Genomic DNA, 24,976 nt, shown 5'->3' with positions numbered 1-24,976 from the left:
TATCATGTTTGGTAAGGTGGAGGGTCAGAGGAAAAGAGGAAGACCCCAGCAAGATGGATTGGCCAAGTGGCAGCATCAATGGGCTCAAACATGGCAACAGTAGTGAGGTCTGCCCACGATCAGGCAGTGTTTCATTCTGCTGTGCATAAAGTCTCTATGAGTTGGCCCCAACTCGATGACACCTAACAACAACAACAATCTTATTTGTTAATGATGACTGAGACTTTGTTCCAGACTTCCAGGAAGCCCTGGAGATAAGCAAGCAGAGGACTGTCTCAAGTAATGGTAAAATGACTATTTAGAGGGCTGTTGATTAAATAAGTAAAATTTGTTATTTGTGTAAGTGCTGTTGTGGAGTCGATTCTGATTCATAGCTGATCCTGTATGGGGTTTCTGAGGAGCGGCTGGTGACTTTTCACCACCTACCTTGTGGTTCAAACCAACCTTTAGTTCAAGTGATTATCTTACTGCATTCCATCAGGACTCCACATAAGTAAATAGGTTAAAGATCATAGAAGCCAGGGTTCTATTAGAAAAGGAAATTATAAATATAAAAAAGGGAAGAAACTAGAGTTTTTATCTTATGATATTGTATTGAATGGGGAGCAACCACTGGTTGCATCTTAGGAGATTGTTCACTCCCTTTTAAGACTACAGTCACTGCTCATCTCAGTGGAGTGTGGAAATTTGTCTTTGTGAACTCAATTTTGCCAGTTGACTTAGTTGTCCCCTGAGACTGTCCTAAACTCCCAAGCTCAAGGATTTATTCCCACAGGTGTTTGGTTATGACTAAGAAGTTTCTTTAACTTTGCCTCCTGTCTGCTCTACTACATACATGGATATATTTACAGCACATAAAAATGTGTATGTAGAAGTGTCCTCTGCCAAACTCATATATGGACTTGAGTGTATTTCCATTTGCCTACCCATACCTGTCTAGCTTGCCTATCTGCATATGTAACCACTTGTACATTATTGTTTGTTATTACTGATATTGCAGGGTTATATGTTGTTGGGAGCCCTGATGATATAGTGGGTCAAGTGTTTGTGTGTGTGTGTGTGGGGGTGTGTGTGTGTCTCACTGAAGGGTCAGCAGTTTGAGTCTGCCAGGTGCTCTGTGGGAGAAATATGAATCTTTCTCCTCCCGTAAAAATTTACCACCTTGGAGATGTTAAGCAGGGCACACAACCACCACCACCATGTTGATGGTAAGTACCGTCAACTCAGTTCTGACTCATATTGACCCTGTGTACAGCAGAATGAAATAACTGCCCAGTCTTGCTGCATTTTCAGTTGTTACGTTTGAACCCACTGTTGCTGCCACTGTATCAATCCATCTTGATGAGGGACTTCCTCTTTTTCTGTGACCCTCTACTTTACCAAACATGATGGCCTTTTCCAGGGACTGTCTCCTCCTCATGGTGTGTCCAGAGTGCATGAGAGGAAGCCTTGTTAAGGAGGAGCATTCTGACTGTACTTCTTCCAAAACAGATTTGTTTTGGTGCTTTCAATACACTTTGCCAACACCATAATTTAAATGCATCAAGTCTTCTTCAGTCTTCCTTATATTTATTGTCCAGCTTTTGTATGCATATGAGTCCATTGAAAATATTATGACTTGGTCACCTTAGTCAATGTTTACCTTTGTTGTCTATAACTCTTGTGCACCTCTCCGTGTCTTCTTTTGTCTTAGTGATAATGTGTGACCACCCCCTTCTTATATATTGCCTTTCCCTCTCCTACCAAAATTATACATATTTTCTCTCTGGTCCTGGTGTGGCACTGTAGGATCAGCACTGGACTGTGAACAAACAGATTGGTGGTTCAAACCCACCAGCACCGCTCCTCGGATTCCGTATAACAGGGTTGCTGTGAGTTGGAACGACTGCATAGCATTTAACAGCAGCAACTGTCTAGTTAGTGGTAACCATCAAAGAATATGACTTTCTGTGTGTAAACCTTTTCATGACTACAATAGTAGTCTCATACAATATAAATAATAGGATATTCTTTTAGAAAGAATATTGGGAAAAAAATTCTACATTTCCCTATTAATTAATATAAACACATTATGCTGACTACACAGGGGAGTTTTAGAATTTAAACTGGGAGAAAGGTCTCTTTAAAAAAAAATCTGTGTATATTTTATTTCTCTTAGTTGGAAAAACTGTTATTTTAGCAACTTTAATTTTTGTTTTCCAGCAGATTAAATCCCCATGATAATGTTTGAAACTGGCAAACAATATTTTGACTGACAATGTAAAAACAAGAGTTTTTTCATTGTCAACCAAAACATGTCTTAAGAGAAATTGGGGAGAGATTTTACTCTGATCATCGGATAATGTGCAGAAAAGATTCTTGCCTGACAATGGACGTAGATAAAGTAAGATATTTTCCTCCTTCTGTTAGATGATGTTTCAGCCTTTATGAGGTTTTTGTTTGTTTGTTTGTTTGTTTTTAGCACAAGTAAGGATATGCCTTTTCTCATTCTTGGCCAGTTCTCCTGACTGGGATGTATTTTTGAGATGGATTGTTAAGATTAGACCTGCAGAGAGGAGAGCCAAGTAAAGCTAACTGGCCTTTGTAATGTCTGATCCCATGACATTAATCTCATTAGCTCTAATTTGCCGTGCTAATTGCACTGCTAATTGCATGGCTTTTCTTAATTTGGCTGAACATTTTACCAGAATGTTTGATATGAATCCTTGCTTCTGTTTTGGTGAGCAGTAACATGTCTTCCTATGAAACTAATTTAGCAGTTTTACAGGTAAGTGTAGAGCTATAATCTCGGTCCATGATTGACTGTGTGATTTTCTTTTCTTTTCTCTCTTTTACAGTCTCTTTATCCCATATCACTCAGCTGGTGCTCAGTCACAACAAGCTAACAAGTAAGTTAACTTTCCTGAGTTGTTACAGAGTTTTTGATGTTTTAGTAACTTTATGACACTACTGTTTCCTTTATGGTTATTTTTAGAAATGTGAAACTAATTTTGGTTGCTACAAAGTACAGAAGCATAGGGGTGCCCAGTATTTTGTACTTTATGTATGTAATGTGGAGAGAGAAAATGAGATGATTTCTTTGGCAGTGATTCAGTTCAGGGTGACAAATGTGGTGGTGGTGGTGACTGAAATGGCTGTTCCATTGGTGAGTATTCATGCAAAAACGTAATTTAAAAAAATTAGTAGAGTATGAGTTCTTTGTTTATCTTAGAAGTCCTGGTGATGTCGTTAAGTGCTCAGCTGCCATCCAAAAAGGTCAGTGGTTCAAACTCACCATTTGCTTAATGGGAGAAAGACACTGTCAGCAGTCTGTTTCTGTAGAGATTTTTGTTTTTGTTAAGTGCCCTGGAGTTGTTAAGGGTGTCTGAGGAGTGGCTGGTTGGTTTGAACTGCCATCCTTCTGGTTAATAGTCTAGTGCTTATCCTACAGCACCACATTAGGGCTCTCAATAAAGATTACAGCCTTGGAAAGAAACCCTGTGGGGCTGTTCTGTGTTGTCCTATGGGCTCAATATAAGTCTGAGTCAATTTGATGGCAGTGTTTTGTTTGTTGGTTTGTCTCATCTATATTTTGTCCTTAAAACGTGTAATATTTAACTATTTGATATGCTTTCCTTTCCTGGTCAATAGGGTGAAGAAAGCTACAAATTTGTATGAATTTGCATCTGCAGGTTTCAAAATTTAGATTCCCATTTCTAAAAGATGATGATCAGATAGCGAAATTATATCAGTGTTTTGGTTCCTTTTTTTCCCTTTAAATAAGAATATCCTATGTGAATGATATGGACCACTTAAATCTTTGTGCGGAGGTTTTAATGATTTTTGTGGTGGGGACTCACGCTCTCCTTTCTTATTTCAATTGACTTTCACTTCTTTGTGTTGTCATCTCCCCTGCAGACTTGAATAATTTTCTAATCATGTGGCAAGAATTTGTTAGGGGACTTTGTGAAATGGAGCAGAATGTCAGGCTGAGGGATTGGTGTGGTGAATTTATGTGCATATGTGTGTTCTATACAGCTTGGGGCAATGTTACAGAGCTGTTGATTATTGAGAATTAGGAGTGGCAGTTAGAGCCCCTCATGTACAGGAGTCAGGCGGATTAGCCTTTTTTAACAAAAGTGCGTGTTTGGAAGGCTAAGGCAGAGTTGTACAGTTGTCATGTTTGAGTCACATGAACACAGAAGCTAAAGTGAGGGCTACAAGTCAGTCACATATATTTCTGTGGCAGGTAACTTGGCTGTTCCGTTCACAGTTTTTTTGTAGCAAATGGTTACGTAGTCCCCAGAGACCCTAATCTCTGTTCAGAGGGGATTTCCAGTTTATTTTGCAGGCTGGACTTCATGATCCCTAAATGCCCCAAGATTTTGTGAGCAAAAATTCCTGAAGCCTTCTTTGAGTGGTTCATAAAAGTCCTTCTTAATTGCTAAGCTTACCATTATTCCGACAGCAGCATTATTATAGTAGAAGCATTTGCATGTTGGCCAGAAGGCAAAAGGAGCTTTCTTTTTCTTTTGTGATTAATTATTAATTCATGTAGCCTTTAAATAAAATCTTTCAGATACTTTTAGTTTACTTACTTATTTACTTATTGTGTTCGCAAAGATAAAAATCTCAGGGATCAGTACATCAGTTTGTTTCCTTAAGGATATTGACTTTGAGAGATAAAAATATGGAATTCAATTGTTAAATTGTGCCTGCTCTTAAAATGGTCAGCTCTGGAAGATTCCAAACTTCATATACCACGATCCTTGTCCCTTGTTTTCCCCCACTGGAGACACTTTTGACCTAATCCTTAAACTCTAATTAATCGTCTTGGTAACTTCTGTTTCAAGCCATTGTGAGAACAGTGACACTTAGTATGTTCCACTAAGGTCAAATTAGCATCTTTTACTATTTTTCTGGCATTTAAAAGGATGACTTTGCTATGGATTTTCAAGTGTTTATAGTAAATATGTCCATTTGATGGGAATATAAATATGCATTAAATGCAAGTGGTATAGCACATCCGTAGTGTCACTTTGTATTGTAATCAGTGTCTTTCATTTCCCATTGTTTTTAATAGGGACCAGCTGACAAGGCTATGCTGAAACCACTGGGACACAAAAAAGGATAAACCCTTCAGCCCAGCTTTTATCTTGCAAAAATATTTGTGTTTTGCCTTTTCTTATGCCAATTAACTGCTCTTTGACATTGCTTAGTGGTTACAAATCAGGCTGCTAACCTCAAGATTGGCAGTTCCAAACTTCCAGCTGTTTACTGTGGGAGAAAGATGAGGCTTTCTGCTCCCCTAAATATTTGCAGCCTCGGAAACCCTGTGCAGGGAGGCTGTGAGTCGGAACTGACTCCACAGCACATAACAACAACAAACTCACGGAATGACTGTCTGGCTTTCTTAAACTGGGATTCTGATTTGAGGGACAACCTTTGATAATATCTGCAGGGGGCATCAGAATAGTGTGGTACTAAGTTGATCTTGTCCTGCCAATGGCCTTGACATGGAGATGTCAGCACAAATGCAGTAGAGTGAAGCCCTGAGAAAACTGAAGGCTGAAATCTTTGATCTTTAAATTCCTGAGATTTTGTGAGCAGAAATTCTCAAAGTTTTCTGTGTTATGTTGTTGTTGTTGTCAAATGCCTTTGAGTCGGTTGACTCATAGCAGCCCTGTATTAGGGTTTCTGAGGAGCAGCTGGTGAGTTTGAACCACCAGCCTTGTGGTTCAGGATGGCCTTGCTGTCTAATGCTTATCCTATAATGCTACACTAGGACTCCTTCTATATTATGGCTCATAAAAATATTTTAAAACTGTCAAGCTTATCACTGTGAGAGCCTCATCACTATCAACAGTGAAGCTGTTGAATTGTAAACACGTGCGACTAAGGGTGTGCAAATGGGTTGTTGAAGTCAATGGGGAATAGCTTTGCAGGGACAGACTTTTCTAGATTACACATGCCTGTGCCGTGTTCTGGGACATGGACACGAGCAGCAAGTGAATTCTTTTGTTCTGCCTTTTTGCCAGCAGAACTTCTTTTTGACTCAATGGAAAAAGCTTCAGAGTTAAGATGAGGGTCTGCTGCCAGCCTGTCCCTGTATAACATCTGCCTACAATACTTTGCAGACCTGGTTGTGGCCTTCCTCTCTGTTTGATTTTCAAAGCCTGCCTTCCTCTGCCTTCCTCCCCTCTCCCCCAGTCAGACTTTCTTCCCCACATACTGCTATTTAAAAAAATGGGTCTCTCTTTTCTCCCCCCCTGTGTAGCCCTGCTGTATTCCTGTCATGCCTTTCCTCCACCCCAACTCAGCAGCGGCCATCACAGCCTCCTTGGCCCATCTTTCCTCAAGGCTCCACTGACTGCTTTGGCCCACTTGAATCTTTCTGCCCCAAACTACAGTTTAACACTTCTGTGCCCTTCTTTTGCCTCAGTCTTCTCTCATTCTAAATAGATTTCCTACTTCCTGAAAGCAAGAACCATTTCTTGTTCTTCCTTAATGCCAATTTTGGAGCACATAGTTTTTCCTAATAATTGCAGTTACCAACCCATTAGTGGTTGATGGAAGGAAGCAGATCTGTGAAAGCGGCTCAAAGAAGAAGAAATAACTGGCCTGAGGTGAAAGGGTGCATGTCAGAGTAGGATGGTTTCTGCTGGCTGAATGGGTATAGGAAACTTGTCATTTCCTACTCATCATCTGCTCATTTCAAATGTACTAGACTATGAGTTCTCTAATGAAACATGATCATATGCCTCTATAAATTTACCCTATGAATTGTGGTTGACAGTGTTTTTATAGTCATTGGGGTTCTTTCCTAGTTACAGAGTGGTGTGCTAAGACAGATGTTACTCAGGTACAATTAAGAAATCTGCAGGTAGAGAAAACTTGCATCCTGACCAACCCACCTGGGCTCAGCTGAGCTCTCCGTGTGGGTCTCTTCTCTAGAAAGCTACCTTCTATTGCTCTAGGTGTCACTGGTCTCTGAATATGTTTCTCTTTCACTTAAAGTAAGTGTTGTATATTTAAGGCCCCAAACCATTCGCTAGTTTCTTCATGCGTTTGTAAATTTCTTGAGGCTTACAACCCTATCTTATATTTATTGTGTACCTTCCCCATAGTATAAACCCAAACCTAATGCCATCAAGTCCATTCCAACTCCTAATAACCACCCAGGACAGAGTAGAACTGCCCCATAGGTTTCCTAGGCTATAATCTTTACAGGGGCAGATTACCAGGTTTTTTCTGGGATCAAATCATATCCCATATTTGCAGCTGAATTCTTAACTACTGTGCCACCTAGGTATTGTGCTCCCCAGGAAAGTGCCATTCAGTCGACGCTTCGTTCATACCTGTCAATCACTGAGATGATGTGTGGTGCTCATTCTGAACAGTGTGAGATAATCTACACAAGGGTTCACCCTCAGTGTTACTTTAAGAAGGGAACACTATCTCAAAGGAGGTCTTCCAGTGAATCTCTGCCTTCCTCCTAATGCACCCTGTCATTTTGATCACCTAACTTCTGAGTCAGAGTTGGCAGAGCTTTTTCATATTCTGTAATTTGATTACTCAGTGTATGTTTCAGAGTGTTAGCTTTGTAAACAGAGTTTCTACTTGTTTACACTTGTAAAAGGATTTTTGTTGTTTTCTTTTTGAAACACCCATTTTAAGACTTGTCCACTAGAGGTCACTGTTGAGACACATATTACCCCCCATTTCTAGTCTCTGAAGATTAAAAACCAACTTTGTTGTCAGACAAAATATTTTGCATGATATTCAGTTCTGTACAACAATTTCAATTTACATAGTCCTATTTTACTGCAATTAAGAGATCATTCGATAAGGAGGTATGTTGTTTTTCTGTTTTGTTCCTAACATGAAATTACAGTCAGTTTCACATATCACTTTTAGTGTTTATTCTGGCTACTCAAGTTAAGAACTTTTCTTTTGTTATCTCTAAGTTGGAAGAATTATATTACCTTGCATAGTATTTTATATTGGACATAATAGGAGATTTTTTTTTTTTTTCTTGTGAAAGAAAGTTTAAAAATTTTAATTCCATTAACACATTTCTTGGGTGTTTACACTGGTTCTTGTATATTTGAATCCACTTGTAGAGAACTATAGTATTCTCTATGAAATGCTGCACTTCACTGATAAAACACATCTCTGGACAATGTTTTTTTTTTTTTTTTAACATGAAGCTGTACATAGTTTTCAAAAATAGTTTTGTTCTAATAACAAAACTCACATGCAGAGATTGTTACACCTTAAATATGGTGAACAGCATTTTTGAATTTTGTGGGTCATATATACATACTGAGGATTAACAAGTTATCATTTTGGACAAGAAATACAAAAGACATCGTTTTGCTCAGTGCAAACATAGAGAGTAGCTAGTCTGCTGTGTAAACCTTTCATAAATGTGAGTCTCTGAATGCCACTGTTTAGTTTTCTCCTTTGAATGTTTAACTGTCATGTAAAACCTTCTCCTGAGATACTGGAAATTTTGCCTATAGTTTTGGGTCTTAATTGTGATCCTATCTCATCATTTCATGTATCGGAAATGGCTTGGTGAGTAGTAAACCTAAGTTTATGGTAAAACTTGGATTTATTTTTCACAAACTCTTTTATATTAGTATAACTTATGTAAGGACTGGAAATTACAGTGAGCAAAAAAAGTGGTAGAATATTTCCCTTAGTGATTTCAATAATTTCTTCAAGGATAATGTTCTGAATACTTTGAAGTTAACAACATTTAAAAATTTTAACCAGATATATGGATAGCATATCCACTTTAAGTAATCATAAATCACTTAAATGGCACATTCCTCATAAAAATGTTGCATTCTCAAAGTATGTATATGACATTATTATGAGGAAAATTAAGTCATTTTTAAAAAGTATAATAAATTGTACCCCTTTTCTGCAAACATAATAGATTGTTGAAATGAATGAGAAAAATAAACTGTTCCAACTCACAAGAATGACCTTCACCATTCTTCCCAGACCTTGCTGTTCCTAAGTCTAGTTATTCCCTCTTTCATAGATTGCCATGCCGTATGCAAAAGTTCTTGTGCATGGCGTGTATGAAATTAAAAGTATGAAAGAAAATATGCAAAACAAATCATTCCTGTGTCATGAATTTATCTTAGGACAATATCAAAACAACTTGCTGTTTGCATTTTAACGGAGTGCAAATGTATTTATAATACAGAGGCTTTGATCAATAGCTTATTTTTTTAAATTAGTGCACATTTATCAGTTAGTTACTGTGCCATCATTTGAAAGATTGAATTTGAAAAAAAAATACAGATACAGAGTATTTTTGAGTCTGACAGCTATTAATTAGAGAATATCTATCTGATGGTACCAGGAGTTAGGCTATCATGAAAAATTGCCTACAGTTGGAGCGTGTGGTTATTTTTGGCTCTGGTAAATCAGCAAGCAAGATCATTACATGGAAGAGACCTGGAGACCAAGTCCAGTCAGAGAACGCAGAGAACCTTGCTCTTGGCGGTGGTGTCAGACACTCAGCTTGAGCCCTCCTGACCCCTTGGTTGCCTGTCCCACCATCCAAAATGTACCTATTGTAGAATTCCTTTCCTTGGGACTCTGTTCTGTGCTGAGAGGAAGCTACCTAAAGTGTGGTATATTCATTCTGTTGCAATGCATTTTTAAATGAGAGAACTTCAGTCATGGGGGTTTTAGGATAGCAGCAGACTCCGAGGTGGGGGGTGGGGTGGGGAATAATTTGGAGCCAGGTGAGCCTGCCACCTTTCAACCATTTCGACACATTTGACTGGGGGTGGGGGGTGGGGGAGGGCTGATCTTAAAAAGTGTTTAACTGTTCATGCTAGAATTTCTCTCAAACAATATTGAGTTAATAGTAAAATTTCATCTATGTTAGCTGTTGAGCCTCTCCCCTAGATAATGTGTAGGGTGTGTGTGTGTTGAGGTGTGTGAGAGTGGATATTCTTTCTACAAGGTGCAATATTTAGGTATGTCCAATCTTTTAGAGCAGGTGTCCTGAACTTTTCCTTAACGCCAGTGATTTTTTTTTTTTCCCTGAGAATAAGGTGAAAGCTGAGTTAATGATTACTGAAAAAATGCATGTAATAGTTATAATTTCAACAGGTGTGTTGTCCGATTATGCCCAGCCATTAGTTTCTTGCTGTTGTCCTTAGGTCGATTCCGTCTCATAGCAACACCTGGTACAGGGTTTTCCAGGCTGTAAATCTTTGCAGGAGCAGAATGCCTCTGCTTTCTCCCCTGAAGTGGCTGGTAGACTCTTAACTGCCAACCTTGTGGTTTGCAGTCCATTGCTTATCCAACAGAGCAACTGCACTCCTATGAATTCCTTGTTGTTATTAAGTGCCATTGAGACAGTACCAACTCACAGTGACCCTGTATAGGGTTTCTAATGAGTGACTAGTGGGTTTGAAACACCGGCCAACTTTGTGGTTAGCAGTCAAATGCTTATCCTACAAAACCACACTAGGAGTCCTTAGGAGTCAATCTATCTCAAATTTAGAAACCGTAGTGTACGAGAAAGATAACACCAGAGTCTTTGCAGTATGAGTATATCGACACTTAGCAACAAAAACAATTTATTAAAGTAGAGGTTTCTAGCAATTTGCATAAAACTATAGAAGAATGATTTTTAGTACAACATGAAGGTCATTCTTGATAGCTTTTGAAACTGTTCATAAGCGCTACCTAATTTATCTGCTTAAATTGAAAGTTTGTTAAATAAGAATGTATAATTTTATAACCCTCAGTTTTGCCAATTATATTAATATGACAAAAATAACAATCTTTAAAGTTGACCACCAGTTAACAAACTCTTCAACCTTACTTTCTGTTATTTTTAAGCTGAATTTGTTTTGTTTTGTTTTGTTTTCAGCTGTTATTTTTGTTTCCTTAGCTTTCCCCCTGTTCCTGCATATTCTTTGATTTGATCACTTGAATCTTCTCTTACGTGAAATGCCAGCTCCTGTTTCCAAACTCTGCTCATCTTTCCGAAATCTTAGATGAAGCTTCATTTTCCTCCATGAATATATCTTCTTTCCCTCCAACAGTACCAGCACTGTGTAGGAAGTAAAGGCACCTCACAGTCTACTTACCTTATAAAGGACCAAACCCCATGATTATAATAAATTCAGTGTCAAAGAAAAGAAAGAAAAAAACCCAGAAACACCCTAACATTTATTGACTCTAGTATTCTATGTCAACGAAGCCCTAGTGGCACAATGGGTAAAAGTTGGGGGTTCAAATCCATCCAGCAGCTCTGTAGGAGAAAGGACTAGCAGCCTATTCAAATAAGATTATAGCCTAGGAAACCCTAGAGGGCAGTTCTCCTCTGTCGCTTGAGGCTACAATGAGTTGAAATTGATTCAACAGTAACTCACAACAAATTTGTGTCAGGTGTAAGAAACAGGCTGCCAGTGGACAAGTATCAAAGCTAGAGGGGGCAGGGGTTGAGGAGGGGGGCTTGGAGCTTTTTTGTGTGGCTTCAGAGCCTCTACACTTGCCATTCCCCACACTGTCTTTACAAATGATGTATATGTGCAGTTTAAACATCCAGGGAGTCCTGGTGTAGTGCTATGGGCTAATGCGTCAGACTGCAAAGTTGTTTAAACTGCAAGGTTTGTGGTTCAAGCTTACCAGCTGCTCCTTGGAAACCCTATTCAGGGTCGCTATGGGTCAGAATCGACTTGACAGCACTTAACAAGGTAAATCTAAGAGTTCATGAGAGCCCTGGATACTTTACTTGTTCAAATAGACAAGCAAAAAGACCTTGCACAGTTAAAAGATTTGTTGTTGTTATGTGCCCTGTACAGCGTTTCCGAGGCTATAAATCTTTATGAGAGCAGAAAGCCTCATCTTTCTCCTGCAGAACAGCTGGTAGTTTCGAACTGCTGACCTTTAGGCATTAAATAGAAGGGGATTATCAAAGCTCCTTGGGCGTTTTCCAGCACTGGTGTTTGTCTTCCGTCTGTACACACTTCCTCAGTTCTTCGGCACCTTAACATAAGGTGAGGTAGGGAGAGAAGCAACCCAGCGTGGCCTCTTGCTGAAATAATTCTTAATTGTAAAGAAGACAGAAACTATTGGCAGAGCATGTTTCGAATGTGCGTGCCTGTGAGAATTGGATCTGCTTATTGCTTCCCTCACAATATTGGTAATTGATAATCTATCTAGTACATCTGTATCTTCACATACGTTGTCTACATTTATACACCTGTCTAAAGGAGCTCTGGTAGCGTAGTGGTTACGACTCGGGCTGTGAACTGCAAGGTCAGCAGTTCGAAACTACCAGCTGCTCCGCGGGAGAAAGATGAGGCTTTCTACTCCCGTAAAGATTTACACCCTCGGAAACCCTGTACAGGGTCGCTATGAGTCGGTTCCGACTCCACGGCACATAACAACAACAACAATCAGTCTAGATACCTGTTTTTAGAACACTGAGCTGGTTTTCTGCATTGACTAAGTTTTTCTTTTTCATGTTCTTTTCCTACCTGCACTTCTCCGGTGCTTTGTAACTTCTTAAGCATTTTTCCTAGAAGAGTCTCTATCCTTTCTTTGTCCTTCCCTAGATGTCCCCTCTCCCCCAGGCCATCGAATGCCATTTCCTCTCCACTGAGTGCTTTTTCTCTGACCCAGCTCCCAAATTAAAGCTATCTGTTGATGTATTGCTTTGCCAGCAGTGCTGCACATCAGGACTGGAGTGTAATTTAGAAAGTGTGTGCCTAAAAGAATTCAGAGGTGTGTTTTTTATTTTAAGTACTCCTGAAGATTGTATGAACGATTCCTTGCCTTACCTACTTTTTTGCAGCCACACAGGAGAAGAAATTGATGTTTAAGAGCTTTTGAAGAGATTTGTTTGGCTATGCATACACACTTTTTAAAAAGTTCTGTTGAAAAAAACCATTGCCATCCGGTAGATTCCAACTCAGTGACCCTAAAGGGACCTTGTTTGGCAAAGTAGAACTGCCTCACAGGATTTCCAAGGCTATAAGTCTTTAAGGAAACCAACTGTTAACATTTTTCTTTTGCAGGCTGTTGGTAACTTTGAACCACTGACCTCTCAGTAGCTGAGCACATTAACCACTGCACCACTAGGACACCTCAGGAACCTATATTTGGCATGTTTGACGTTATACTGTAAAATCTGCTTTACTGGTTGCTTGGAACTTTTTGTCTTTAATTTTTATGTAATTGATAATTCTCACTGCTGCTGAAGATAGGAACTTTTAAAAAAAATTGTCTTTAGTGAATAAAGCCAGTGATATTTTTGGTTGCTAAAGTTAGTTCAATTGCAGAATCCTAGAAAGACTCATAATAGGAGACCTCAGAGCATATTTCTGGGTGAGGGTGCTCAGTAATAATTGATTAAAAGTAACATTATTGTCACTTATAAAACTAAGAATGTTTGGGGTTTGCTGCCCTTTATTGAAGTGTTATTAAGTGCAGCTGAGTTCAGTTCTGACTCATAGCGACCCTGTATAGGGTTTCTGAGGGGCAGCTGGTGGGTTTGAACTTTCAACCTTGTAGTTTGCAGTCGTACAGTGCCACACCAGATATTTAGGTATTTTATTTTTACCTTGAGGAACATAGAGAGCCTTTTAAATGAGCATTTGCTTTGTGGTTTCATAAACTTTATGTTTTTAAATAACCCTTAACTACTGTCATTCACTGTTTTAATGGCCGCTTTGGGGAAAATCCCATAAAATCTGTAAAGCTTTTTATCATTAGTTTATTTTTGAACTTCAAATTCTTATGGTAAGCTGTAATAACTTCATTATCCACCTTATATGTTTTGTCCAGAAAACAAAGGTAATTAATCATTATAAGTACAAATGACCTTTATTTGCATATAAAATTTGAAGAGTGTAATTATTTGTATGCTAGACTGAAGAGACTCTTCTATACACATAATCGTTAAAATGGCATTCAAGACTATGATTCCTAATTTGCTGAAAGAATTGGCATCTATATAATTAGTCTAGACATCAGCTGTGTGGTATGAATAGACTAATGTTTTCCAGCTATTGTGCCTAAGGATTTAAAGGGCTCTTGTATTTACTTTGACTAAGAACATTCCACATCAGGTTTCATATATTGTTGGGTACCATCCAGTTGGTTTTCAATGCATAGCAACTCTGTGTAACAGAGCAGAATTGTCTCAGGAATGTCCAGGTGATAGTTTTATTTAGGGAGTCCTGGTGTGGCACTGTGGATTCATGTTCTGGACTCCAAAGTTGGTTTGAACTGCAGTGTCAGTAGTTCAAGCTCACTAGCTGCTCCTTGGAAATCCTATTCAGGGTTGCTGTGGTTTGGAACCAACTGGATGGCACTTAACAACAATAACAGTTTTATTTAATTTGGCTCTCTCCTCCTACTTTATATGATTCAGGCCAAAGGATGGCAGTTGATCTCCTGTACGGTATTCATCAAATATTGAGACTTTTACCATTATTTAAAAATGATGTCTTCCACCATCATGTGTATGATGAACCTCAGGGTACCTCAGACTGTGTTCTGCCCTCTTCTTTCTTATCGTTGGTCCCTGGTTGAGTGAGCCCATCTAATCTCATGCTTTTACATGCCACCTGGACCAATGTTTCCCAATGTTGCTTCCACAACTTGGTACCTCTCCACTCACTGCTCTGATTTAGATGTCTAAAGGCATCCCAAACCTAGTAGTGTGTTCAGAAGGTAGCCCCTAGTGCTCACCCCCAGGCTGGCCATTGGTCTCTTCCTGTAGCCTTTCCCATCTCAGATAATGCATCATGGTTCCTCTTGTTGGTCAGGACACAAACCATGGAGATATCCTTGACTTTTCTTTCTCTTATATCCCACATCATCTTCTTCTTGTTAGGTACCATAGAATCGAGTTTTGACTCAGAGTGGCACCATTTGACAGAGGAGAACTTCCCCATAGGGTTTCTGAGGCTGTAATCTTTTCTAGGAACGTGTCTCCTAGTGGGTTGTCTTGTAGAGCTGCTCAGTGGATTCAAACTAGCAACCTATTGGTTAGTATCTGAGTATCAGGACTTCTCTCCACATCTGACCAAAACCTGTTGGTGTCTAGCTGGTCCCACTAAGGTTGGTTTCCCACATCTTACCACCAAATAATGCTTGATTTACTTTCAGAACATACCCAGAATCTGACCACTTCCAACTTTCTTTGCTACCCCTTCCCAAGCCAGCTCATTTCTTGCTCAGATTGTTGCAATGACCTCCTGTTTATGAGCTTTCTGTCTCTTTCCTAGAATCTCCATGGCCTAACACCCACTCCCTCCAATCCACACACAAACACACATTCTGTCTGTAATATAGAAGCTAGGGGATTCCTTTAGAACTTATACACAGTGGAATACTATGCTATCTTGAAAACCCCTCATACCATGAATGAACCTTGAGGACATAAGGCTGAGTGAAATTGGTGGTGGTGGTTATATGCTGTGGAGTCGGTTCCAACTCGTAGTGACCCTGTACAGGGTTTCTGAGGCTGTAAATCTTTATGGGAGCAGAAAGCCTCATCTTTCTCCCACGGAACAACTGGTAGTTTCGAACTGTTAACCTTGTGGCTTGCAGCCCGATTTGTAACCACTGTGCTACCAGAGCTCCTTTTGACTGAGATTAGTCAGGCACAAAAGGACTTATATTGCATAAGATCACTATTGTAAAAGCTTAAGAAAAGAGTCCATACTATGTGATACTTTGATGGTTACCAGGGAAGACAGGGAGGGGACAGTAACTCACACCTGTTAGGGGATAGACACATGATAGCTCTGGTGATGGGGAGGGCAGTAAAAAGGTGGGGGAGGGCAACGTACAAGAAGTGGGAGGGGGTAGATGAATGGAATGATAGGGGAAGATGTAGGAAGCTATGCATGGGCTAAATAGGATAGAGGTAGAGTGTGATATATGCACAGCCTTGGAACAACAGGGCTCTATGATGTAGGGATCGAGACAGTCTGAATGGGTGAAGGGAGGGGAAACAGTGTTAAGGTGTGTGACTGTTTTGTGGATATTGGTCTCCCCTGCCTACTTTTATAATATAGACATTTAAGGGGTATAGAAAGGAATATTGGGAAATAGGATTGCAGAAAGCTTGTAAGCCTGTCTTCAGCCAATAACTGATTGGATTATCTAAAAAGGGACTAGAATGTGCCCAGGGAAATGGGCTTCTTGTTAAGCCTTTGTGGAGTATAGGGCCTTAGGTGGAATCCTGAGCCCCACCCAGAACCTTCAGAGGTGGGACATTCCCAACTGAGTAGACATGCAGACCAACGCAGAAAGGCTAGAGGAACAGAAGATACTTCTTGAAAGAAAAACCAGCAGCATGGGGGGTGGGGGAGGGAAGTAGCAGGGTGGGACAGGGAGCAGAATATCATTTTTCCATGGAACAAGCTTGGAGTCATCAAGGCAAGAAAAGTCAGCCCAGCAGGGTAAACCCCTTTCTAACACTGAAACTCAAAGGGAACACACGAACTGTCCTCTATGCTTGCTGGTGACTGCCCTGGTCAACTTGTGAGTGGAAGTGGGGAAATACAGCAATGAAAATATGGATTGAGTTTGGCTATGTTCCACAGACATCCAATGACCTTGAGATGATAGAGAGAAGAGGAAGGGTTGGCTGGTCTGAAGTTCAGGGAGATGTGTGAATTCCCAAGCCCAGTAACACTGACCTAACCACTGGGAGCTAAGGAGCTCTGGTAGCGTACTGGTTACAAATCAGGCTGCTAACCTCAGAGTCAGCAGTTCGAAACTACCAGCTGGGAGAATGATGAGGCTTTCTGCTCTCGTAAAGATTTACAGCCTTGGAAACCCCTTACAGGGTCACTATGAGTCAGAACCGATTCCACGGCACATAACAACAACAACAACCACTGGGAGCTAGAGTTAAGAGTAAGTGGCCAGCTGGTCTGAAAAGGGAGGAGGCATGTAAGCACTCCCAGACTTGCAGATGTACCTAACTTGGATGTCTTGCCAACCAGAACTCAATCAGATGAAGGTAAAGATGTTTGATACAGGGAGCAAGTGTAAATTGCTACAACTTGATGAACTGGATCTTCGCTTGTGGAAGTTGCTCAAAATTCCAACAGAAAGGGAAGGATTCTTCGTATCAAGGATCAAGTTTGCCTCCTCGGTACACTGGGTTGAAAGGGACGGGCAACTTAGACTTTGGCTACAAAAATGGGGGGTGATAAAGGCACGAAAGAGTCATAGTGTGGCACTGCGGGCTCATGTGCTGGACTGCATGGTAGGTTTGAATCACAGGGCAGCAGGTCACGTTTTGCCACATTTGGCCCATGGATTGAGAAAGGCACTATGCCTGTGGGTAGGAGGCTGGCTTGCAAAATGTAACCTTTGGAGGGACGATAATCATTGCACTGATTTGTTGAATGTAAAACTGGTGATCTGCCCTGTAGACCTTCACTCAATTCACAGCAAAAGCTGTTAAAAAAACAAAAAAAGGGAAGGAAAAGTAAAGATATTTTCAGACTTAGGAAAGCTAAAGGAATTCATTACCAGCGGATCTACTCTACAAGAAATGTAAAGGAAACTCATACCAGATAGAAATCTGGTTCTAAACAAAGGTGTGAAGAGCATTGGAAATAGTAATGGTATGTGTAAATATATGATTGTCTCATTTAAAAAAAAAAAAAACTGCTTAAAATAAATTTGACGATTTAAACATATCCGATCACTTCCCACACAGATGAGTTCTGTGGTTTCCTCTCTCTCTCAGTCAGAGCCAAAGCTCTCTGATAGTGGTCTGCAAAGCCACAAATAGCTTGTCTCACCCACATTGTTTTTCTACTTTCTCTCTTGGTACTCTTTCCCATGTCCACCGTCTTATTGTTGTATTCGCCTCCTTGATGATTTAAATTTGTTGTTGTGTGCCATTGAGTCAGTTTTGATTCACTGCAGGACAGAGGAGAATGTCCACATTCCGTTCCCTGGCCTGTCATTTTGTGGCAGCAGATCTCCCTCAACTGGTGGGTGGCCTCCAACTGCCAGCCTTTTGGTTAGCAGTCAAGTGCTTTAACCATGGTGCCACCAGGGCTCCTTAATTTATATGCACACTTACACACACATGGGGACGTCAGAAAGTTTGATGAAAAATTCCATTATCTTTTCATTCCATTTTTCCATGAACTTTTTGATGCTCCCTTGTTTGTGTATGTGTGCCACTATGTGTGTATACACATACATAGATGTATGTACGTATGTATATATGTGTGGGGCTATGTAGATATAGGTATATGTCGATTACAGATACACATATGAGGGGGCTTTTAAAAGTTCATGGAAAAATTCCATTGACTTTGAATTCCATTTTCCACAAACTTTCTGAAGCCCTCTTTCTCTTTTGCAGTACCATGAAAGCAGCATCCAATTTTATAATTTGCTTAAAGACAGTGTGCACGCCCACCGCAGAACCTTTGCACTGTTGGTCTGCTCTGCCTGGAAAGTGCATGCCCTAGATTTCCACATGGTGACTTTCTTACTTCCTTCAGGTCTATCCTTACCTGTCCCCTTAGTCTGAGGGTATTTTATAGCCACCCTACAAAACAATCCCCTCTGGTGCTCTCTATCCCTTTTAACTGCCTTTGCACCATCACTTCCTTGCTCTGTGCTCTTGGGGAATTCATGTGCCTGTTCACCCTCTTTGAGTGTCAGTTCCATGTCTGTAAAGTGGGCTGGCTGTATATATGTGGTAGTCGTTGTGAAGTGCCATCAAGTTGGTTCTAACCAATAGCGACCCTGTATAGGGTTTCTGAGGAGCAGGTGGTAAGCTTGAGCTTGAACTGCTGACCTTGTAATTCAAATGGTTTTGCAGTCTGGCGCATTAACCTACAGCGCCACACCAGGACTCCGGCTATATATATATATATATATATATATATACATATACACATATATGTGTATATGTATATATATATATATCTGTTAAGGAGCTCTGGTAGAGTAGTAGTTACGAGTTGGGCAGCTAATTTCAGTCAGCAGTTCAAAAATACCAACAGTTGCATGGAAGAAAGATAAGGTTTCTTGTTCCTGTAAAGTTTTACAGCCTTGGAAACCCTGTACAGGGTCACTATAAGTTGGAACTGACTCCACTGCTTATCACTACCACCACCACCATATATAGCTGTTTATTTTAAAGTCAAGAGCTAGTATGCCAGGGCTTAACACAGTCAACACATGTCTGATATCAACGTGTATCAATGACAAAGGAACATGATAATTTTGTTATTCTTGTTTCCATCATGACTGCAGTTTAGCATGGAGGCACATCAAATGCCTTTTATGGATAATTGTTAAAGTGACATCCAAGAATGCATTTTCTGTTTTGCTTTAGGTTACTGAAGCTAGTGGATTCTCAGCGTTTATGTCATATGACAGTCTTACCCAAAGAAGACTTGGTAGCATAGTGGGTTATGAATTGGGCTGTTAGCCACCAGGTCAGCAATTTGAAATTACCCCTTGGGAGAAAGATGAGGCTTTCTGCTCCCATAAAGATTTACAGCCTCGGAAACTCTGTACAGGATCACTACCGACTCCACGGTGCTTAACAACCACAAATCTCTATGAGAGCAGACAGCTCCATCTTTCTCCCTTGGAGCAGCTGGTGGGTTTGATCATTGACCTTGTGGTTCTCAGTTCAGAGCTTATCTTACAGAGCCACCTCACTCCCCCAGTGCTGACATACAGAGCTATAAACAGCCTCGGTACTTCTGCAAACATAGTTGGACAGAGTTTAACTCTAACTACTCGGAAGTTTGGCGGTGGTGGGTAGAGTTTACTTCCAGATTTCATGCTTGTGTTTATGACAAAAACCTACATGTGTTCAGAGCAGCTTCTAGCTTCCTGGCACATGTGGGTGTTAACATGGAGCCTGGTCTTCTACTAACCTTTTGTATCTGAAGAGGTCCTGGCTGCCGGTGCTAACCATATGGCTTTAAAGACCAGTGTGGACCCCTGACCCCTGTGTGGGCTGCACACATGCAGAGCTCCTGTCCTTATGGTTTGCATGGTGCCTGCTGCTCCTAAAACTGTCACTCTGTACAATTTTGTTTCTTTGTGTCTCAGGGACCATGAGTTGCTTTTGCTCAAAAATCCCCCAGATATGCTGTATCCAAGTTGGTCTATCTGAGCTGCTCCCACCACCCAGCATCCTGCAGTTAGACCTCAGCCTTTTGAAGGCCAAAAGTCTATCAGGTGTCATCTCATTACATATTTGCTGCTACGTGACTTAGCTCAGATGAACTAGGGCATTCAGAAAGCCCTGGGTGGCAAACACCATTAAGTGTTTGACTACTAGCCAAAAGGTTGATGGTTCAAACCCATATAGAAGCACATTGTAAGAAAGGCCTGGCAGTCACTCACAAAAGGTCACAGCCTTCAACACCCTGTGGAGCAATTCTCCGCTGCCCACAAGGGGTCACCAGGAGTCAGAGTCAGCTCCGTAGCAACTGTTGTTCGTTTGTTGGAAGTTATGGGTGTTGTTTTTTCCCCCTATAATGTTGTTTAAACCACTCCATACTGATTTCACCATAAAAATCTTTTTCTAAAATTTGTTCTCTGTTAAGAAAATCCATGTTGCCTAGCAATGGATTGATTGTAGCCTTACATGGTGTTATTAGCCATCTAGAAATTTTCTTGTTTTGTTATTTTCATTTCCATTAGTCCTCAGTCTCAGTAGCTCACAGAAGTGACCAAAGCCAGTGGCGCTATGGAGTTCACACCAACTCATGACAAACCCATGTGTGGCAAGCTAGATCTGTGCTCCATCACTTTTCCAGTTGTTGATGTTTTAGATATAGATCTTTAGGGCTTACTTCTGAAGCAAGCTCATGGAACTAAAACATAATGGAAGTTTTCCACAAACTTTTTGAAATGTCCTTGTATGTGTTGAAGTTCATGATTTTATGTCAACAGGGAATTAATAGTTTTTGACAGGGGAGTAGTTAATCTTATAGTCCAGAAACAGAGAACCCTAGGACCATCAAGGGAGAAGAACATGAACAGAATGTGGGACCTTATCCAGAGAAGCAGCAACACCAGAGGTGGAGGCAGAGATGATGACATGGAGAGATAGAGTAGCTGAGGACTCAAGACTCCTGGAAAGAGAAAGACTGAGCTCTGGCGGCCAGGAGGCAGGCTTGCAGAATGTGTCCTTTGTTTGTATATACACATACACATACACATACATATATACATATATTTTTGTTGTTGTTATGTGCCATGGAGTCAGTTCCGACTCATAGCGATCCTGTACAGGGTTTCCGAGGATGTAAATCTTTACGGAAGCAGAAAGCCTCATCTTTCTCCTGTGGAACAGCTGGTAGTTTCGAACTGCTGACCTTGCGGTTTGCAGCCCGATTCGTAACCACTACGCTACCAGAGCTCCTTGTTTGTTTAAATGACTATATATTTCTGAGTGTTTTTGTGTGTATCCCCCCAAAAGAACCCAACCAAACAAGCAAACAAAAACAGAGGGAAAAGAAACAAATACCCTTGAGTGGTGATGCATGGAGGAAATTGTCATCATTGCAATGAAACAATGGTGTGAAACTGATGCTCTCCCATGTAACTATCACTCAGTTCACAATAAAAACAAACAAACAAACAAAAGTTCTTTGAACCAAAACATGGTCCTCAAGCTTCAGCATCTGTGAGAACTTGTTGGAAATGACATGCCCCGTTCCAGACCTACTGAATCAGAAACTCTGTACCCAAACCTCTTTTTTAATGAGCTCTCCTCAGGTAATCCTGGTATACACTGAGAACCACTGCTCTTAAGCAGCACTGACCCACAGCAATGTCTGCATATTGGAGACATTCATATCTGCACTGTCCAATACAGTAGTAGCCACTAGACATATGGAGCTGTTGAACCCTTGGAACATAACCAGCTCAAGGTTTCATTTCATTTCATTTTGGTTTATATGTAAATTCCTACATGTGGCTGGTGGAGTCACTTTGGCAGCACAGCCCGGCTGTTGTTGTGTATTGTTGTCGAGACATTTCCCACCCATAGCAACCCTGTATAGGGTTTCCCAGGAGCAGCTGGTGAGCTTGAACCACCAGCCTTGCAGTTCAAATGGCTTTACAGTCTGGCTCATTAACCCACAGCACCATACCAGGATTATAGGTACACTCTAAAATGCTTTTTTTTAAATCCAATTTTTAGGTTGTAGAATATTAATTTTTTTTTTTTTCATAGCGCAAAATCATGCTGAGGCAAAATTCCAATTTCTGTAACAGCAGTTAATTCTCTTGGGAGGAGTTGGCTATTGCTAGCTAGCTGGGGGAAGCATATTCTTAAGTATATTGTTGTTGTTAGTTAGGTGCACTCGAGTTGGTATCAACACATAGAGACCCTATGCACAACACAACGAAACACTGCCTAGTCCTGGGCTAACCTCACAATCATTGCTGCACGTGAGCCCATCACTGCTGCCACTGTACCAATCCATCTCGTTGAGGGTCTTCTTTCTTTCCCCAACCTCCTTCTCAACCATATCATCCTAAAATTGGTGAATATTCTTCAGCTGCGTAACACTTGATTCTTACTGTTGTTAAGTGCTGTCGAGTCGGTTTCTACCCATAGTAACCTTATAAGGCTGAGGACCTTGAACTGCCGACCTTGTGGTTCAAACTGACTTTGCAGTCCAGCGCATCAATCTAAATGCCACACTAGGACTCGACCTGATAGCTTATACCTGTTATAGTCAGTATAACTGGTAATGATCAATACATGTCCTCTTGGAAGGAACAAAGCTGTTGTGGTATCAGAAGCCATGTGATACAAGTGGTGATGTATCTGACTGCTAACCGAAAGGTTGGATGTTCAGATCCACCCAGTGGCTCTGTGGGAGAAAGACTTGGCAGTTTGCTTTCGTAAGGATTTCAACCAAGAAAACCCCTGAAGAAGTTTTGCTATGTGATACGGATTTGCTAAATCGAAAATGTCGTCTAGCAACAACAAAGCTGTCACTCAGAAATAGAGCCCTGGTTAAGGGTTTTCCTTACAGTTGGAGCTCTTGTCCACTCCGTGGGTTTCCTGAGTGGAGTGTTCTGTGGCTTACTGCCTGAAGGAGCTTTTTGAAGAGATGCTAATGTGAGAGACTCCACCCTCTTCTGCCAGTTCATAGAACTCTGGTGACTTGCTTGTTCTACGATGCTGGAAGCAATGCTATCGATATTTCACATACAAGCAGGGTCACTGAATCTTCCAGGCTAACACTAGAAAGAAAGACCTAGCGATCTTTCTAGATTTGCCCATAAAAGTCCCTGTGGAGCACAGAAGAACATTGATACAGTGCTGGAAGATGAGCCCCCTGGATCGGGAGGCACTCAGAATACAGAGTGGGTACAACAATGGACTTGAGCAGGCCCAGGGTCCTGAAGATGGCACAGGACTGGCCAACATTTTCTTCTGTTATGCATAGGGTCACCAAGAGTTGTGACTGTCTTGATGACAACTAACAACCAACCACAGTTATAACAACAATGTGACAGATTATACTGGTGTCCTTCCTGACCCCCACCATGTACTTCGGGCTTCCTGCTGGGGACCTACCTAGGAACCAGGCCGATTTCTGAGTTTCGACCAGCGCAGTGTTTGCAAATAGATGAAACTCTTGAAAGCATTCAGCTTTTCAGGTTTTGGATGAGTTGAAGAAGAAGGTCGTGCTAAGCTTGTTAATCTGAGTTGTCTTAAACCCCAGAAGACACATTGAGACCAGTCACTAAGCATAATTTCTAGGGTTGACATGACCATACCCTTACTGCCTTTTCCCAAATTCCAGAAGCCGTGCGAGTACGGTGATCATTGGGTCCGATGGCTAGAGCAGCCTTTGATGTTTAGCAGCAAGAGAATACCTGTAGGTGCTGAGGAACCCTTCTTCCAAATATAGTACCTGAACTGTCAAAATTAAAGCAATAGTCATTGGCCAACAAGAAGCAGTGTTGAAGTCTTTGTCATAAGCAGAATTCTATATGACTTAACTTTCTTACTGAGGTCATTTAAATCCATACCATTAATTTTATTAATTCATCTCTTCTTGTGGTGGTTGGTGGTGGTCATGTACCATCTAGTGGGTACCAACTCAATGGGATCATACCTAGGGTTTCCAAGACTGTAAATCTTTACAGGAGCAGAAAGCCACATCTTTCTCCTGTGGAGTGGCTGGTGGATTTGAACTGCAGATCTTGTGCTAGCAGGCACCAGGACTCCTTCATCTGTTATTAAAATTTTAGAATGTTCAGTCTGGGCATAAAAGAACTTAACAATAAGAGTCCAGTCTTAATCATTTTACACTCAGGGAATCTGAGACTCAAATTATAAATTGAATAAAGGTCCTCAGTTGGCCTGGGACAGGCTGGGGTACCTCGTCCACCACACTGCTAACCTGTCCCCTCTGTGTCTTAAGTCCTTGGCTTGCCTGTCAATCACTTGTGTGCAGCTGAGGTTCACAAGCTGGACAGGTAATAGAAGAGGAACCTTTCAAAGGCATAAATAGAAATCTGTTGATGCTCACTGTTTATTTTTAAATTCTATTTCTTGCTGCTTTTGCCACATAGATATCTTTAAAATTCCCATCAGAGTATTTTGACTGGTGACATATTGCTGCTGCCTGCCTATGGGAGCTAAAACTATTCTTGACATGAATGTTTATGGTTTTGTTATGACGTAACCCAACTCATATTACTGTTAACTGGTTATCTTTCATGACCAGTTTTGTTGGGATTTGTTTGTTTTCCAAGCATTAGAACTGTTTCAATGTATGGATCTATTTTGTGTTTTAAATTTTCTTATTGTGGTAAATTTATATGTAGCAAAATATATGTGTACAAAAAAACAAGTGTACACAGCATTTTTTTAAATTATTATTTTAAGGTTTTTGTTGTGGATTGAGTGAACATTTACAGGGCAGATCATCAGTTTTACATTCAACAAACCATA

The 24,976-nt window shown here is 40.7% G+C and overlaps 1 protein-coding gene across 1 annotated transcript in view; it reads left to right on the top strand.

The window, feature by feature from the left end:
• RSU1 (Ras suppressor protein 1) overlaps positions 1-24,976 on the top strand; it is a 308,725-nt gene that overhangs the window by 33,588 nt on the left and 250,161 nt on the right. The window contains exon 2 of the mRNA XM_006872610.1: positions 2,838-2,888. Coding sequence (XP_006872672.1) covers positions 2,838-2,888 — 51 coding nt within the window. The remainder of the gene's footprint in view (positions 1-2,837; positions 2,889-24,976) is intronic.

The sequence above is a fragment of the Chrysochloris asiatica genome, unplaced genomic scaffold (genome assembly GCF_000296735.1).
Source record: "Chrysochloris asiatica unplaced genomic scaffold, ChrAsi1.0 scaffold00206, whole genome shotgun sequence".
Taxonomy (NCBI): domain Eukaryota; kingdom Metazoa; phylum Chordata; class Mammalia; order Afrosoricida; family Chrysochloridae; genus Chrysochloris; species Chrysochloris asiatica.
The sequence above is the reverse complement of the archived record's forward strand: the minus strand, read 5'-3'. Positions and strand labels throughout refer to the sequence as shown.